The following is an 18,004-nucleotide window of genomic DNA, read 5'->3' as shown; positions in this document are numbered from 1 at the left end:
AATAAAAGGAAAGAACGAGGTGGCAGGATGATGGCTGAAAACCAATGTCAAGTGCTAGCTGATGATCAGTTAAATCTGCTTTCATGTATTGGCAAGGTACAAGCTAGCTCTGCCTGCTTACAGGAAAAAAACTGCTGGATTTGTCTGCAGACCGAGTATAGGAAATACTTCGAAGTAGTGGTCAAGAAAGTGAAAAAAACACAGTGGATTTTAAAACAGTCATTAAATACTTTGTTTAAAGTTGCTGGGTTTCATAATCCTCTGGAGTGGGATCTCCCAGATGCACATTAAGGACATGTCACTGGCTCCTATATTGAGCAGGCAAGAGGAAGTAACTGAAAGAAATGGTAAAGCGCAAATTGCTCGGCTGTCCTGCTTCTCTTTTCACTTTTCCTGTCAGTACCAGCGTAGAGGATGTCAGACAGGGTTTTAAATACTGTGAGGACTCTTAGTGATTTGCTGTCTTGGTTTCTTGTTTATTTTCGTTTTCTCTCTGCAGTACAAAGTACCTGTAGGTCTTGCGGTGCCAAGCTAGTGAGGGGAGAGCGTTCGGAGCTGAAAACAGCAAGTGGGTGGGAATACTCCCCCTGCTGATCCCGTCTCACTTAGGAAAAAGTGTAAACAAACGGGGATCATCTGCTTTTCCCTTCTGGGCATAGCCCAGGTTCTGCCTGTGTGTTAGGAAGACCCGCTGGCACCCCATTTGCCCTTAGGGGTTTTAATTCTTCTTTGGAAACAGCGGCTGAAGGCTCCCACCGAAGTCCGCCTGCCTCGCCGTGCATCCTGTTGGCTCAGCTTTGACGTTCCGCTTTCTCCGCCGTCCCCAGCTGGGTCTGTGGGGTGCCGTGGGGAGGCCTCGCATCCCGCTCGGCTCCCCAGGAGCCCACAGCTGCCATACAAGAGGCTGGCAGTGCCGGGGCTGGCTTCCAGCGGGGCTCGGCCGTGCTGCCAGGAGGGAGCTCGGAGCAGCCAGCCTGGGCTCCGCTCCGCCCCGTCGGCGCTGCTGAGGTCAGCTTCCTGCTGCTCGCTTTCCTCCGAACACGGCTACTCCTCCCATGAAGGAGAGCGAGATTTCCCCGAGTCTGGAGAGCTGGCCCTTACGGGTGGCTGCCAGGCCAGGCGGGTGGCATCGCGGGGATCCTGCGGCGTAGCGGAAGGGCAGCCGGCATGGTGGGCAGGCTGCCGTGCCGCCCGGGCAGCCCCGTGACCTGGCGGGCGCAGGAGGTGAGTGCCAGCCTCGCGTGGCGTGGGCGCTGGGGTCGCTGGAGCTGGCTCCGGGAGCCAGGCACCACCCGAGGAGCGAGCGGCCGCCGCCTTGTGCTCCCCGCCGAGATGCTTCGGCTCCTGCTCGTGTCGTGACAGAGCGCCTTCAGGAAATGATGGGTCTCGCTGCAGCAAAGGACTGTGGTCAATAAAAGTTTACAGTGTGTAAACTTGTTTTTCTTTCACTGAAAAGCGTAGATAAATGTGACAAATGTAGCCGTAAAGGACAGGCGATGAAGGTAAAGTTCACTCCGAATGACTTACGACAGAGGCGCTCAGGTACTTTCACAACTTTCAGATGGGTTGAATAACGCCAGAAAGAGACTTTACAGCCTTTTAATTGTGACTGCGGATCTAGAATCATGTGATATGCGTGAAGTAATGACACAAATCATGTAATGTGTGGAAATAAAGTTACAGGTAGGAAAAACAAAACAAAAAATTTAAAAATATATTTTTTACAGTTGCCAAGCATCTCCCAGGGGGAAGCCAGGTTGGTTGAGAGAAAGTAGAGTGCTTGGAAGAATATCTCAGCTAAAAAATGGGTAACTTATGTGGGTTTTTTTTGTTGTTTGTTTGTTTTAAAAAAAGCTTTTTCCATTGTTGCTTTTACTTTTCATTATTTTTGTATTACATTTTTCTCTATAGAGAGGACAATGTAAACATCACAGGTTCATTAACCAACTTTCAGCTTTTTAAACAGGTGAGCGTGATTCTCTGTATCCCTTCTAATGTAGCTCTGAAATCAGTAGTCCGTAGCTGGTGACACTCTGCTGTTTATTTTGCATTGTGGCATCCTTCATTTGCCTTCTCTTTGTTAGCGCATGTTACCGGTCAGATGAACGGGTGACCAGGGAGAATAGGAAGAAATGAAGGGCCTTGCTCAGGATCGTGGAGGACGTGTCCCAGGCTCTGAGGCCTGTTCAGGATTGCTTGCACTCTAGATCCTGGCCGGAGCATACCCCAGGCATCGCAGTTCTCTGTGAAACCAAGTTTACTGCACTGGTTTCGCCATGAAGTGAAACAAATATGGTCTTTTATCAGGACAGATAGGAGCATGTTTTGCTGGAGTGTTACTGGGCCACGCTCATGTCTTGTAACATTACAGCTCTGTAGGTAACTGTGTACGGTCAGAGGAAAAACAGACTGCATTCGCTGTCCAGTCGGTGGCCACCACTGGGGGAGGAGCATTATAGGAAGTAATGATAAGAATTTCCAGTCATGTGTGGCCCTGCATCTTTTTGGTTTCAGGCGCTGGGGATGCTACACTATGTGTTTTTGCCTCTGTGCATTCTGTAAATCAGAGCTTCTAAACGCACTTCTTGCTAGAGACTTGTGCTCAAGAAATTAACCTTGTGTTATGTTGTCGCTCGGAGGGATAAAACCGTGGTTAAAGGCGCCTGACGCGCTGTCAGGGTGTTAGAAAGATGATGTGCCCCCATTTGTCTCAGTGTGTCAACTCCAGAGATGATAGTTCAGAATATCCATATGGTCAAAATGCTAATGTTTCCACAAGAAACATGTGGAAAATGTGCTTGTCCTATAGGTGCAAGTCCATTTCCTTTTGGGCCCAGGTACCCAGCTCTTACTTGCCGAAGTTACCTTCTTTTTATTTGCTTTTTGCCCACACAGACAGGCTGCAGCTCTGAGAACACAGGCATGTGATGTCAAGCATCAAGCCTAGCAGCTGCTGGACTGCAGTGCTGTTTCGCTCATTTTGGACTTATTTTCAGTTATTTTCAGAACTGTTGTTCTAACTCATAGGAGGCTGCTGTAAAAATTTCAGTCTGTATCAGCAGAGCCAAGGCCCCAGTGCCTGTAGCTGGTTTGCCAGCCTGGCCCATGGGTAGGGTCAAAGCATTTGCTGCTTCTATCGCGTTTTGGCAAGCTGGTCTTCTGTTAGCTTGTGAACATTTGTTGCTTTATTTTGGAGTGAGCTGGAGGGGCACGAGATGTTCTGTCTGCAAGTTCGACCCCTCCTTGTAGGAGAGATTGAAAAGGTGTTAATTAATGAGTGCTCTCTGTTTGTAGGCATGAAGAGAAGAGTGAGGGGTATAGTTGCCAGAGTCTTTTTTCACCTCCAGTTCACTCACTACCTGTGTAATGCTGACCCCATCTTCAACAGATGGAAGACGCAATAAGTTATTTAACTACAGCTCCCCGGCAAAGAAGTGAATAAGGATAATTTGACAGAGGTAATAGTGAAACACCCACACCTGAATTCGATGGAGGTAATAGTGGAACACCACGTCTAATGGCAGCACTGTCGCTGAAAGAAGCCGTCCCAGCTTCAGCTGCTTGCACGCTACCCCGTGGGGCCATGCTAGTGTTTCTGCAGTTGTGTAATGAACTGGGCTGGAGGAATGATCATAGTTAATATCAGTGGGGTTTGCTAGCTTAACTTTTTCGTTCCACTGAAGATAGAACTGACCACTATCAGATGGATCCGTTCTCCAGTCTGATTCATGGCACGTTGTATGAACAGCTTCCTTGTCCCCCAAATAAAGGGGTCCAGGAGTGCGGGGAGTAGAAGCAAGGCAAGGGACAGGATTGCTTTTGCCTACAGAGTTGGCTTATGCTAGCTTAACTGCTTGTTATGCTGGAGCATGAAGTGCAGGCTCAGTTAAAATGGAAGAGAAGAAGGACGTATCCCCAGAAATGGACCGCTGTTGTCAATATTTGTTTTTGATGGGGATATGTGTGCATCTTTTAAACAGAGTTTTTGCAGTCTGGATAGTTTCCAGTCTAGATAGCATCAGCTAGTTACTGATGCCGATGATAATGTCGTAGTTGTGATGTTGCTTTTATCTTTCTCCCATGACCCTTTCTGAAGTAGGTGCTGCCTTGCAGAGCTTTCCTTTGTGTGACCCAGCATAGTGTGCTGTGCTTGAAAATCGCATGAGACTTTCAGTGAGTGTGTTAACAGGTGAGTTTAGCAAGGTGGCTCAGTCTGGATGCAGAATATACCACTTTACTACAGATTCAAGGTGCTGGTTAATTTTTTTTAAGTCCAGAGTGCACAGGGTTGCTGTAAATCACTTACGCAATCAGTTACTCTGAAACTTTGGTGGCAGAGCATCTCTAAAGGAGAAAGTAGTTTCTCTTCTGCAGGCCTGTAAGAAGAGTATATGTCGGTGGCTGGTACTTCAATTTTTTGTTTGTTTGTTTTTAAATAGCGGGGTGATTGTTGCTTGTATGTGACTGGTGGAGTTCAGGAAGTTTTAGTTAGTGGTTTTCAGGCTTTTGTTATGCGTGTTAGGTGCTGGCGAAAAGCAGCAACAAATATTTCTATGTGAGTTCCCTGGGGCTGTGTTTTGGCTGGGGTAGTTGGATGTTACATCCCCAGATAAAGATCCTATTTTGAGATTCGCTCGTGTAGACCCGTGCGTTTGTTCGGCGCCTTGTTGCCCTCCGTGAGACTCCATGCAAGTACAGGAATCCGTGCTCGTGGATTTTGACAAGGGATTAAAGGATTGGTGTTTGTTTTGGTTGGAAGTTGCTCAGATAGTAGAATTAGGAGTTGGAAATATCATCTCAACTCCCTCAGTTGCCCTACCAAAGTAAACTGAAAGCCCACAGCAAAATGCGACGCATTGGCTCCTCACGGGTTTTCGAATATTTCAGAGTATCTTAAGCAACAAAAAGATGCCGTCCAATGAAAACTTCACACAAAACAAAAACTGTGTTTGCGGGAGAGGAACAAAAGGAATGATAGTTTCAGGATGAGAAAGGAAACTTATTTAAATATTTTTATCAAGTTTGCGCAGCAGGAAATTCAGTGGGCTTTTGTAAAACCAGAAGGATTTCAAGGACTACATAAACAGTTGTCAGTTTGGTTTGGTTGTATCTTTCAGCCAGCTAACCTGAGGTGAGACCCTGGCAGCATCTGAGTTAAGGGGTTTTGGATGTGAAACTTGATTAGGAGGGAAATGGGAAAAGTTCTTTTTTTTTTTTTTCTTTTCCAAAAGCAGCCCCAGAATATTCTGCCAGAACAATTGTGTGCATTTTGAACTAAAGATGAGCAGGATCAACTGCAGAACAGAGATGCTCAAAATGGATCCCTCCCATTTCATCTGTTACGTAGTTATTCTAATGTGAAATGTTTTTGAAAATATTTTAACCTCCTGATACCATAAAATTGAAGTGGTGCCTTTATGCAGATGTTCAAGCAAAACATTTGTTTCCCAGACTAGCAATTCAAAAGTGAAACTGTCTGTAAGAGAAGTGAATGTAATTTAATTGAGTTTTCCTGTTCCCAGCTGGCTACAAGAATGCATGTTTTTAGAGCTTAAAGTGATAGTAATGTAGCTAAGTGTTCCACACTCTGCTAAGTGACTTGCTTGGTGTAACTGATGGTGCTCCTTGCTCGTTGGTACATGGAGTAACTCCCGCAATAGGAATCAGCTGTGTAGGTGCCTGGCAGTTGCTCAGGTAAAAAAGGTGAGCTGATTCCATCTGGGCCTATGTGCACTGACAAAAATCGCAGTCACCAGTAACACCTCCAGTGGTGGTGGAACTTGCTCAGAAAGTAGGTTCTTATTTTGTCAAGGCCAATACAGAGTTAGTAGGCTTAAGCTATTTCTTCCCCCTTTAAGGTTGCAAGAAGGCAGCCAGGTAGCCAGGCTCCATTTGAAAAATAAATCAAAGTTTCTACAACACAGCGGATGCCTTCCCCACTCTTCCGTTGTCCATCGTATATTTGAAGTGTGTAAGACACTGGTAGAGACTTTCTGAATTAAATGCTGGGCTTTCAGTGAATGTCCAGCACTCCTTTTGCCTGTTTGACAATTTCCCCTAAGCTTTGTGATTTCTGAATCTCCACCTGGAAACGTTTGCTGCAAGTATGGACATCTCCTGTCTGGCAGATGCCTACTGAGACAAAGAATGTGAATCAATACATTGGTAAAGTGCTGGTGAGGCAGAGGAGAAGAGCTGCTTTGCAGCTGAGTTTTCAGAATAAGTGAATATATTTTAAATATTATCAGTAATTTGCTGTGTCGCTTCTGATTAAATTTCCTGCACTATGGGTTGACAAATGTATATAAAGCAGATAAATCCTTTGCGGCTAGCAGTTCTGAGAGAGGTATTTCAGCTTGTCCTGGAGGTCAGCAAGCTGAGGAATGATATCAGGGCAGTGCCCTTAGAGAAGGACATCTGTTGACTGATATTGTTTAGCTGATTTCTGCTGCTGAGTAGCTAAGACATAATGAGGGCCTGTCTTGAGATGCTTAGGCTTTGGTCCATGATGTGTTTGTTTTAAGGTTGTCAACCTCCTTGAATCATACCTGGAAATAATTTGGGAACATTGTATTGTCTCTGGATGAATATATGAGTATAATATGCTCCCTGTGTGAAACACCTCTGAACAGGGGAGACAGCTACTCTGCTAACCAAAGCTCCCAGGTAGTCTGTGGGAGGACCTTCAAGAAAGACAGATCTTGGTGGTCTTTTGGAGTGATCAATATAACAAACCTTTCATCAAAAGGAAGTCTGCTAACCGAGGTACTTGCAGTGCTGTCCAAATGCAGCCATGCTTTCACTGGTCAGCACGTGAAGAAGTAGTAGAAGCTCCAGAAAGAGCTTCACACTTTAATTTCCATGCACAAAGGTATGCAGGTGCTTGAAGAGTGGCTGTGGCATTATTTCTGCGGTTTGTCTTTTTATTACAGTCTGCCAGTGTTACTTTCCTTCTGCATGGCTACTTTGCAAACCAGCCTACAGTGTGGTATTTTCTTTTCTGTAATTGTTTATTTTAACGTGTGCCTGCAAAAAAAAAAAAAAAAGGTGGATGGATGTGCATATATACAAACACATGTATACGTATAAGTGTGTGTATTCGCATACAATAATGCATATGCATCTCTTTCTAAAAATAGGACAAAGTGGGCTTGAATGACTGGTGCTGCTCACTTTGCACAGTTCAATCTATGTTGTGAGGCAGGAATGTGATTTGGCCTAAGATGCTATGCATCATAGGTCTACTTGTAGACTTACAGTGAAATTTTTTGGCATGTTTTATACCAGCAGTGAACCCATTCATCCATTGCTCATGCAAAAGAGATCTTGCATGTAAAGTATGTGAGCAAAGTTAAGAAATAAAAATAGAATGGGTTAAATTTGTGTAGTAGTCTTACAGATAAGAGCAGCCTTATCCTTCGTATGGTGATGGCCAATTAAGACTGCAGAATGACAGTGTTATCTTTATTGACAATACAAATCATGTCTGTCTAAAAAGTAGAATAGTAGATCTAGGTTGCAGAATTGTCCTCTAACGTCCAGATGCTGCCGTGACTCATCCCCAGAGCAGTGAGTGCCAAGAACCAGCTCACGGTGATTTCTGACCTACTAAGGCGAGGCATCCCCACCTTACAGACAGAAAAGTGTGTTAGATCCTGCCTTTCTCCTCCAGGTCCCCTCCGTACAGCAGATCTGACCAGCACTGAATTTGCTAGACCCATGAACAAGCGAGATGGAAGTGTCACCTGCAGAGATCAGAGAGAGGCTGAGCTAAATACACTGGCTTTAAACATTACATAGCTGCTGCTTGTTTTGAAGGAAGCTTCTCTTCAACTCTTGACAATAAGGCTTGCAAGGCTTGTTCTTGTTATTCATCTGTTGGTATAGTTGTGCACGGCAGTTTTCTGCCATCAGCTGCAGTTTGAAATAGGTCAGAGCTCCTTTACAATACTGGAAAGGTAACTTGCGCTTTTCACAGCGCTTTTCACTTGAACTACCCAAGGGATGTATATGGTTGATGGAAAAAGCTGGGTGACACCTTTTGGACTGAGGTGAATGAGGCTGTGAGTCACAGGGAGGTTGAGCATGAACTTCAGGGAGCCCTTTGGCTTGTCCAGGAGAGGCCCGAAGAAGCCCTATTTCCTGATTCCCGGGGTGGGGCTGTGGCTGCAGAGAGTAAGCTGTAGGACAGCAAATGCATGAGTCAGGTGTGTGTTAGAAAATGGTGTGGAGGGTATTCAGTGCATGATGTTCACTGCGTTGGGTTCATCTCTGAGCAAGGGTGCAAGAATTTAAATTGAAAAGATGGAAATAGCAAACTTCAGTCTTCCTCTACTCTCTCTGAAAGAAGAGCAGCAACACTTTCTTCCAGAGCATGGCATTAATTTTGCTGCAAAGTGACTTCCAGAAACAAGGAGAAATTTCAGACGAGCTTGCACTTTGATCAAGTGCCTGCGATTCTGTCACAGGACGGGTGACAAAGATAAATACGGAGTAACCAAAATTGGTTGGAATCCTGGTTTGTTTCAAACTAAAATATTTATCTGAAAAACCAGGATGGATGTGCTGATCTTTTCACTTTTTCATTTCTAATGTGGTTATGATCACCATTTTAGGGATGAATATTGAAAGTTTTCTAGAGAAATTACACTACCCTAAATATTTCTGGAGCTGTTGAATAGAGAATTTATAAAGCATTACAAGTTTTTATGGAGTTTAACAATAAGATTTGTGTACATATTTATACTGTTTATCCAAGTGCTATTTAAAATTGTGCACCAAATACTTGTTTCATGTGTCGCGGTTCTTTCTCAGCGTTGCATGTTATTTGCAGATAGCTCTTCCGTGATGAGAAGCCTTGCTTAAACACTTAAGTGCTTCGTCCAAACCAGTGCAATGGATTTGTGGTAGAGCAGGGATCAGAGCTGGGGAAGGTGAGTTAGCTTGCTCTGCTGTTTTGCTCGTTAATCAGTGGTAAAGACCGCTAAGTAAATTGATGCTTAGCATGTGTAGCTACATTATTTCGAAAATGCCTTTGCTTTCCACCACTTACTTGCTCAGAGAAGGACAACAGGCTACATACTAGTTAGAAGCAATGCAGCCGCATCGGCTCCCAAGTGTGTTCATGAAACAGAGAACCTAAATCTGGCCTTGACGTTGGTCAAAAGTGGGGTAATTGATGGTTAAAGCACAATAGGGAGCATGAGCACAGCACGTCGTGAAAATGGCTGCTGGGAACGCATGGCTGCTGAACCACCGGACCTCCAGATGCAGCCCCACCAGAGGACTGCAGCCAGTGCTGCGCTGGTTTTCAGGGTTCAGAAACGTTGTGCGCCCCGATCCCGAGTGGCGAGGCTGGGGAGGCTGCAGGAAGTCCTCATGGCCACTAGATGACTCCTTCGGCCCGCTGGTAGGTGAGCTGCAAAATGCTGCGGAGCTGGAGAGCTGGGGCTCTGAGGAGGGGGCTCTGCTGGGTCTAGGCTGAATGAGAGGCACCAAAATAAAGGGATTATGCATCTCTCAACTGAAGGAAGCATTAACATGTTATGTTGTTGTTGTTGTGGTTTTTTTTTTTGTAAGTTTGAGTTGAAGTGGTTACCTCTAAAATGCACTAATTTGTGGGGTTTGTTGTTAGGTACTTTGACAGGATTTGGAAAACAAAGTTCCAGACCTTGCTGAGGTCAGGGTAGGTTTCTTAAGACAAGGAAAACATGAAGAAGCTAATGTTACAAGGTATATAATTTCTTAACTAGACTGCAATTGATATCTGATTCTAAGTCAAGCTGTGCCTATTACAACTCTTTATTTTGCAAGCTTTGAAGAAAAAAAAAAGTCTAAAACAGCAACGGCACTGCATAACCATCTTTGCCCCTTCCTTGCACCTTCCAAATGGATGAATGAAACTAGCTAGACTTGAGAGGGAAGAAAACAAACACCATGAAACAAACTATATTGAAATTTAGGCCCAGGCAGTTTCCACAAACTCCGTTCAGATTTCTCTGCATACTCAGAAGGTCCACACACCCTACAGTGTCCAGGATTGAATAATCTTCCTGTCATCTAGAGACAGCCTGAGGGATTCTTCAGTTCCATAAACATGTTTTGCTGATGTCTCTATGAAGCGTATAGTCACTTTATCAAGATAATTAGATGATGAAGTAATATTGCTCTTGTTCCATGTGTTTCTCCAATATCCACTTTTGTTTCTGAGGTGTAATAACGAATTATTAGTTGCCATTAAATACCGCCAGTTCATGCTGCAAAGTATGTGCAGGATAAAATACATTGTGTACAACTGGTTATTTTTCATGTCTTCCATATTTCTTTCCAGCCAAGAATCCTGTAGAGATAAAACTGACTTATCTCTTGATCTGTGAAGACTTTATATTGTTCTTTAAAGTCATAATGTGTGAGAGCTTTAGTGTTTGTTGTAAGGATTGTCCTGGTTTTATACATTCTTAATGTGTAATTAGCTTAGTTACCCTCTAGAAAGGGCCAGGAGTAGCAACCCTTTCACTTCTACCATGTTCAGAAATTTTCTTCAGCAAAAGTCTTCCCTTTCTTCTCTTAGATACTTACGACCTGCTAATAAGCCCCAAACACCTCCTGAATTAGCTTCCAAAAATGCAATGCTGGATTAAATTGAGTTTTTGCAAACCAGGAATAGATTTTTCTTTGCACAAACCAATACGGTTATGTCAAGGGTTATGTTTGTCTGCTGGTTTTGGGATGGGGGGTTATTCTTTGGATGTGTCACAATGACGCGGTGTGAAAGCAGCAGTTATATGGCATTTTCAGTTACTTTCTAGGTATGTACATGTCCTACATGCATACATGTACTTCTTTATATACAGGCAAACATCCCCTCTACTTCTTACTCTCAAAGTATGCATACATAGGCATATAGACGTAGACATCCTTCCCTTCCTGCCTGCCTTGTTTTCTGTCCCAAGACCCCGTACTTTGGGATCTGTACATTTAAAAGCCTTGCTATCGTGCTATAACAATTTCATACTTGTCTAAAGGGAAACTGCATGACCCATAATTGAAAACTGAGTGAAAGATTTGTAATTAAAACTGAAGAGAAATATTGGAATAAGGAAACGAGTTTTTGGCGTTTGCTTATATCCCTACCATCCTTTTTGCTGTTGCTCTACTGTTTTATTTGTTACACTGAATGATCTGTTTGATTTGCTTTGAGATTTCCTTATTTTTGTCCATTTTACTTAAAAGCCGTAGTTCTAAGGAGATTCCTTGTTTGGCTTAATTGAAAGGTCAGGGGGAAGGGTTCTGGTTCCTGGCTAGGGAAGAAGCTGACCACCAAACCAACCGTTCCTTCACCTGCTTAACTAAGCTGACTTGGTTTGGGTGAATTCAGTGCTTTAATCTCTTACGTGCAGCAAAAGAAATAAAATGGTTAAGTAATTATGCTGTAGCGTGTTAATATCATACTAGTAAAATTTAAAAAGAAAGAAAAAAAGAGGGAAAAAAGGTAGTTCTGTAGTTCCCATTAACTTCTCACTCCTGAGTGTTTTGTTGCTGGATTTACGCTACTTTTTCTGCTGCTGTCAGTGATCGTTGTGGACATGAATAGAAGGCAGCATGTAGTATGGATGAAAGTGAGGTGAATGAGATGAATTGGGAATTTAACATGCTTGAGCTAATCTGGCAGTGGAAATGACATGAGCGGCTTAATTTTATTTAGAGCTATGTGAGGGGAGAGGCATTCATGCGTGTACACGTGTGCCATTCGTATCTCCCCTGGCCTCTGCCAGATCCCTCTTCTAATTCCCCTCGGCCCCGAATGACGTGCTGGGATGTGCACAGGTTATCGGCTGCCAGGGCATCTGGCACTTCAGGAACGAGCCGGGCAGCAGGAGTGCCGGCGATGCATTTCGTGTTGGGCGTCCTCTGCCCAGCGGCAGAGCTGAGCCAGTCTGCGGCGGTGACGGCCCAGGGACAGGGCTGGGGCAGGGGCTGCCTCCCCCCTGCAGGCCTTCAGCTGGCGGGGCGCCCTGTGCTTGCCTCTCCTCCTTCCTCGTCATCCACCAGTACGTGGTGATGGAACAGCAAGAAATTCGGGTATTTCTTCGGTTAAACCCTGCCTATGGTAAATCTTCACTGTGTTCAGTTGTTGTACTTCGTAAGCGGGTACTGGAAGTAAAGTGACGTGCAGTCTCCTTATGCAAGGCCCCCGGGCAGCAAGCGCCGAGTGACCGAGCTGAGACAGATAATGACAACTGCATTGTTTATTAGGAACAAAACCAAGGGAAATAACCTCCTCTCAAGTCTGCAAAACTCCTCATTTTGAATGAGGGGGAGAACTTTAAGATGCTGTTGTATAGTAGTTTTACTTACATGAGTTACTGGATTTAGGATTAGGAAGTAAAATGTCATGTTTCCTACGCACTTGCAATAGTTTCCCCTCAAATATGAACATTATGAAGTAAGATTTGATTGTAGACTTGAAATCCAGTTGGAGATGTTTTTTGCAAATGTCCTGGTAGAAGTTTGCCTCTTACACTTATGTGTTGGAGGAGATAACTGTCAACTGAGGGTATCTTGAAAGAAAAGCTCTTAAAACTTTTAATTAGTCCTGCAAAAAAAATGGAATATTTTCATGTCATAACTATCTTATAAAGGTCTGTACCTATACCACCATCAGCAATGTGCAAGTAACGTTACATAAGTGCTTTCATGAAGTTTTTGACAAGTGGAGTCTTTCCTAGCATCAGTTTTGGAAGCCTGGTTTCATTTCCCAGTGCCAATATTGACACAGGTCTGAGTCGAGTAATTTTAGCATTCGACCTGAAGTGTGTATGCTCTTTGATGTTCATCCAGAAAATTGTTTTGGTGTGGGTGGGATTTCTATTGTACATGGGCATGGGGGTTCCCTCTAGGATTAGATTTCCTCATCTTCCCAAAGCTGCTTTAGGATGAATGCTTTTTGTACTGCTGAGGATTGGATTTGGCGTGAAAGCCTGTTCCAGTACATTGTGTAGCTACTGCCTAGACCACCCGAGGCTGCATCAGAAGTCCTCCCAACCAGGGTGACCAAACTCCTTCCGTTTTCCGTACACTTCCTGGCCTTCAGAACAGGAAACCTGCTAGAAAAGCGCTGGAATATTTATATAGCTGCTGTTAGCACTAATAATACCTCATTTTAGCATGGTAGCGGAGCTAATTTCATGGTTTTATTGACAAATCCCTTGAAGTCATTCATAATCTCAGTCTGGCTCCACCCCAACGTAGCATTTCCAGGTAACGTACCACCGAACAATCTGTTTCGTGTGTCGTGCCAGCGCAGCTTGCTGGACAAGATGACGCATTCGCTGCTTGCATGAGCAGTGAGAGGAGGATGAGTCTGTCTCTGACAAAGCTTGGTTCCCCAGCTGGGACTTCAGCAGAAGGTAGCGCTGGAGACCTCAGAGGAACTCCTCACGCTGGCCAAGCTGGCAGCCAGCGGTCTTTCTCAGGCTCAGTTGCTGTGGCAGCAGCTGGAAGTCATAGGTTTAAAGTCATAGGTTTAGTTTCCAGAGAGGTGAACAGTTTGCAGCAGGGCTCTTGCAGCCTGAGGTAGGCTGCCACAGGTCCTGTGTTGAAGTGGAATACTGATGGCAGGCGGGTGACAAGTGCCTTGAATTTCTAAATCCTTCTTGTTTTTTCCCCAGCAAATGAAAAGGAGCAGCAAAGCAATCTTCAAATACAGTACTTGATACAAATACAGTACTTGATGCTTCTCTGAATGTAATGGCCATTACGTGAGTGATTGACAGATTATTTCAGTTTATCTCATGGTATATTGTGTATCAAGCACTTTCCTTAAAGTTGGCAGAGATCTGTAACACTTCAATTTCTAGCGTAATGCAGGGCAAGTCCCACAGATGTGATTGCACAAACAAAAAGTATTATTCCTTTAAAAAAAAAAAGGGTTCAAGAAGCATAACATTCTTCTGTGTACAAAACTTCTGTCATCCTTGGCATTCTGTTGATTATCTTTATTGCTAGAATGGTTAATAGATACTGAGTACAGTATTCTTTATATTGTATTTTTTCACAACAGCTGAATCTTACTCCAAATGCTTTACAAACCTGCCGATGGAAGAGTTAACAATATATTCATTGTTATGGAAGGAACAACTAAATTACAGTTATGCTATGGTGGAGACTCAAAGTACATCTTTTATTCCCCCCTTACAGATGTGTACATATACAGATTAGGCACAGTAAGGAAATCTTAACTGGGAGTTTGAGTTGTTTTGATTCCCCTTTTTCTTAGCCTTCTATATGCACAAAGAATGGAATTGGATATTTGAATGTTTCATTCAGAAAGCATGAAAGCTAGCAGTACCCATGTTCATTTGTTTTGTTTCTTGACAAGCTTTTAGAGAAAACTGTCATGTTTGATTAATACATTTAAAAATACATATAAGTAATAACTAGATATCTGTGGCCTTTTCCCCTCATCCCCACAAAAACTGTTTTAGTTGGCCACTCTGATAAGGTCTGTCACTGAACGATGACATAGCTTTGGGGAATGAAGGAACACGGCATGCTGTTCAGCAAATACAGTCTGCAAACACAGGTTAATGGTTAACTGTGCTTAAGTCTGGAAACCATCATATAGTAATTACAGCTAATTATGAGGTGATACAAGTGCATTGACATGTGATGTCCTCAGAACACACGGTAACTTTATAAAGGGCTGTTGGGAAAAGGATTTGGATACTACTGCATCTTTGTAGGACAGAAATGCAGTTCTTCGGTATAAAATCACCAAATAACCCTCATGGCAAAGCCTGGCATAAGCATGCAGGTCCATCTGCTTTAGTGAAAGTTTCATGTGCCTACCTCTAAAGAAAAACTAATCGATCAGCTCTTCAAGGTGTAACAATCCCTCCAGCTGTACAATAAATTATCGCCTCTGCTTGGCCCAGGAGCGCAGTGTAGAGCGGAGGTAGTCCCTGGTGGTGCAGTTTGGAGCTGTTCAGGAGCTCGTCCCTAGCATGCTCTATTTTGGCTTCTGTGTATGTCTTGGCTATGCACCAAGATGCAAAAATATCGAGCGCACTGTGCTCCCCTATGACTCTCCTCTTCTGGGGTAGCCTCTGTGAAATCAAGAGTTTTTATTGCAGATTTTCCTGCCTTTCTGCCTTCAAATAGGAGGCAGTGGCAGAACATAAAGCTGTCTTTCCGGATATTTTTTCAAGACTATAAATGAATCTGTTCTTCATCCCATGGTCTTTATCCTTTATATTGTAATAATTATGGGTTTGTACCTTTGGCTGAAAGTCACATGCTGCAAACAAATTTCAGCTCCTGTGACTGCTAGCACTTCTGCATGTAGCTGATCTCACCAGTGTTTCACAAGGTCAACAGGAGAGCTGTGATGAGTGAGGGCTCAAAGGCCACGGCTCTTAAATCTTGATCTGGAGGATTTTTACGTTTAGGCATAACTCTTCCACCAAACCTCCCTTATGTTGACCTCAGGGACTACTTGTGTGCTTGAAAGGAAGCCCAAATGCAAATGCTCATGAGTTGGTGACTGCAGAACTGGGAGGTGGGTATAAAAACACCACTGCAAAGCCTGGGGGCAGGAAAATTTACTCCACCCTATGGATTGGCCATCCAGATGGGCTGCCTGGCCTCCAGCTACTGCTCCAGAAGGGTGGGTGTCTTCTGGGGCCTGCTGGCACATCTGCCAGTCCCTGGGGGGGGTCTCCATCGCTTCTCATAGCACTGGAGGCCTGGCTTAGGCAACAGAACCCCATCCTGAGTAGCTTAACTCTGTGCCAGCGTATTGAAATCTTTACTGAACAGGCAACATTGGGATAAAAGTACTGCTTCATAGGGTTTAAAAAAGTAGCACTTCTGATGTTTATTAAAAAGGCATAATTACTTTGCGTTGTCATGACACTGCATCAGTCTCCCAAGGCATTCATGATTACCCTGGGTAGCTTTCTTTAATACACTGGGGATGCTCGCGGTGATGGAAGACGTGTTAAGGAAGAGGTGCAGAACTGATGGGTGGTAGGGGCTGAGCTGGTCTGTGTCTGCTATGCATGGAGGATAACGTTGTCTCGAGCCCACTCAGGTTGCTTCAATTCTCTGTCAGCCTTTTATTTGGTTGATAGTGTTGTTTAAGGAACAGCTCTGGTGTCTGTAAAAATGCCTTTTATGAGGAGGGGAAGAAGTACTCGTATAGATGTTTTATGTATTTCTGCAATCACAGAAATACTTACATCTCTGAATGCACAAAGCAATTAAGAATCCAAGACATCATCATTTCTTAAGAAAAAAAAAAATCATCCTTTGCAAGTTTGAGTTGTTTTCCAAGTGATTTGTAATTGACTGTTGTGGTGGAACTAATTTTGGACAACTAATCCTTTTACTTAATTTAATTACATCATAAAAGGCCACTCTTGCAGTGGATTTAAAGCCACTTTCTCTTGTACAATACACAAAAAATATGATTTGGCAGTGGAGAATAACAATCCCTAGCTGACACCTAATGCTCATTATTGCTGCATTACTGGGACTTTTCAGAAAGAATATCAGTGGTTTAGTTACCCTTGTTTTCCAAAAAGCTGGAATGGGGTGGAGGTTCAGGGATGGCAGCTAGATACTAGAACAGACAACATCTCTCAGTACCCCCAGTGCTGTGTCCAATCTTACATGGCCTCCTGATTTTTCCAGGAAAAGACAATTATGACCAGCAGCACTAAACTTAACAAACTTCTTAATTACAATCCAGAATTTGAGGAATACTGTCGAGTGGTACCTATTGAAAGTGTAAACCATCTTGAAGAATTTTTCTCCGTACAGATTGTTCCACAAAGGGATGGGCACCGCCACTGACCATCACCCAGAAAGATCCATTTTCATGGATACAAGTAGAAATTCTTTCAGGAAATCCGTAAGACCCTAAGTACCTGGCTTCCTGCAAGCGAAGTTTCTCTTTATCCACAGTGAGATGACGCTCCAGTCCCAGCACACCTGCTTTTTGTTGTACCCATATTTATGTGGAGGCTGCCTGGAAAATTGAGCTGTAGTTACCTCTTCTACGTAGTTTCAATTGACTTGAAGAGGAAGAAGGGGGTTGAAAATGTCACTGAAGGTGCAATTGGATGAAAATTATCGGAGAACACGGAGTGTAGCATATAAGTAAATTTATAGCAAGTTCATGTAATCTTTGTGTAAAACTTGGCACCATGATGTGGTTTCAAGTCTGTATTGTTGAGATGGAAAAGGAAGAACAAGTAGGATTTTTGTAAACTTGGAGGGAAAAAAACTACTTTGTTATAAAAATGTTGTCTTTTAAAATATACCTTTGTGGACTTGTCGTCATACTTGGAATATCTTTATTTCTTTAATTAAAAGGCACTGCCTCCCATTTTGAGACTAAATCTGACATGGGGGAATGGGGGAGGTTGCAAAGAAGGCAGTCTTCCTGTGAGGTTCCCTACTTTTGTTGAAATTAGTTTGGACCAGAAGTGAATTCAGGTGGTATTCTTTAGTAGAGACCATTGGCTTTGTCAGAGTTGATATTCTGGAATATGTTTGGAAAAGGATCATTTTCTCTTCCTGCCATTTACCTTGGTTGTAGCTTTTCTGTAGGTGGATTTATCCTGCTGCTCTTGATGTGTATAGCTACTGATTTTAAAAGAGAGCCTGATGTAGGGTATGCACACTGCCTTTTAAATATAGACAACAACGTGGGTAAATGTACGACTCGAGAAAAATAAGTCTTGTCCAAACTAACTTGGAAGAATATTATTCCTGCAATTTCTGTCTCTTGTTTCTGTGCTTTTCCAGATTAGCAGATTGCCTAGCACTGAAGTTTTTCAGGATTTTTGTTTTTTTTCCCCCACTTAATGGCTGCTGTAAGAAGGCTATCCAATAAAACTGGAAGGTAACTGTAAGGGCAAAGTTTCTAAGGTATTTATTTTTATACAAATAGAAATAGAAAATAAGAGGCTAGAAGGCTGACTGATGCTGGAACAGC

The 18,004-nt window shown here is 43.4% G+C and overlaps 1 protein-coding gene across 12 annotated transcripts in view; it reads left to right on the top strand.

The window, feature by feature from the left end:
• BBX (BBX high mobility group box domain containing) overlaps positions 1–18,004 on the top strand; it is a 138,077-nt gene that overhangs the window by 30,470 nt on the left and 89,603 nt on the right. Inside the window, exon 1 of one of the 12 annotated variants that reach the window (XM_013185991.3) lies at positions 868–1,224. The exons of 10 other annotated variants lie outside the window; for them this stretch is intronic. In XM_013185991.3, the coding sequence (XP_013041445.3) occupies positions 1,168–1,224 (57 nt within the window). In that variant the 5' untranslated portion in view covers positions 868–1,167. Of the gene's footprint in view, positions 1–867; positions 1,225–18,004 lie in introns of those variants that run through there. One more of the 12 variants, XM_013185879.3, reaches the window with a different exon arrangement.

This window comes from Anser cygnoides, chromosome 1 (genome assembly GCF_040182565.1).
Source record: "Anser cygnoides isolate HZ-2024a breed goose chromosome 1, Taihu_goose_T2T_genome, whole genome shotgun sequence".
NCBI lineage: Eukaryota > Metazoa > Chordata > Aves > Anseriformes > Anatidae > Anser > Anser cygnoides.
Note: the sequence above shows the minus strand (reverse complement) of the source record. Positions and strands in the feature narration are given on the sequence as shown.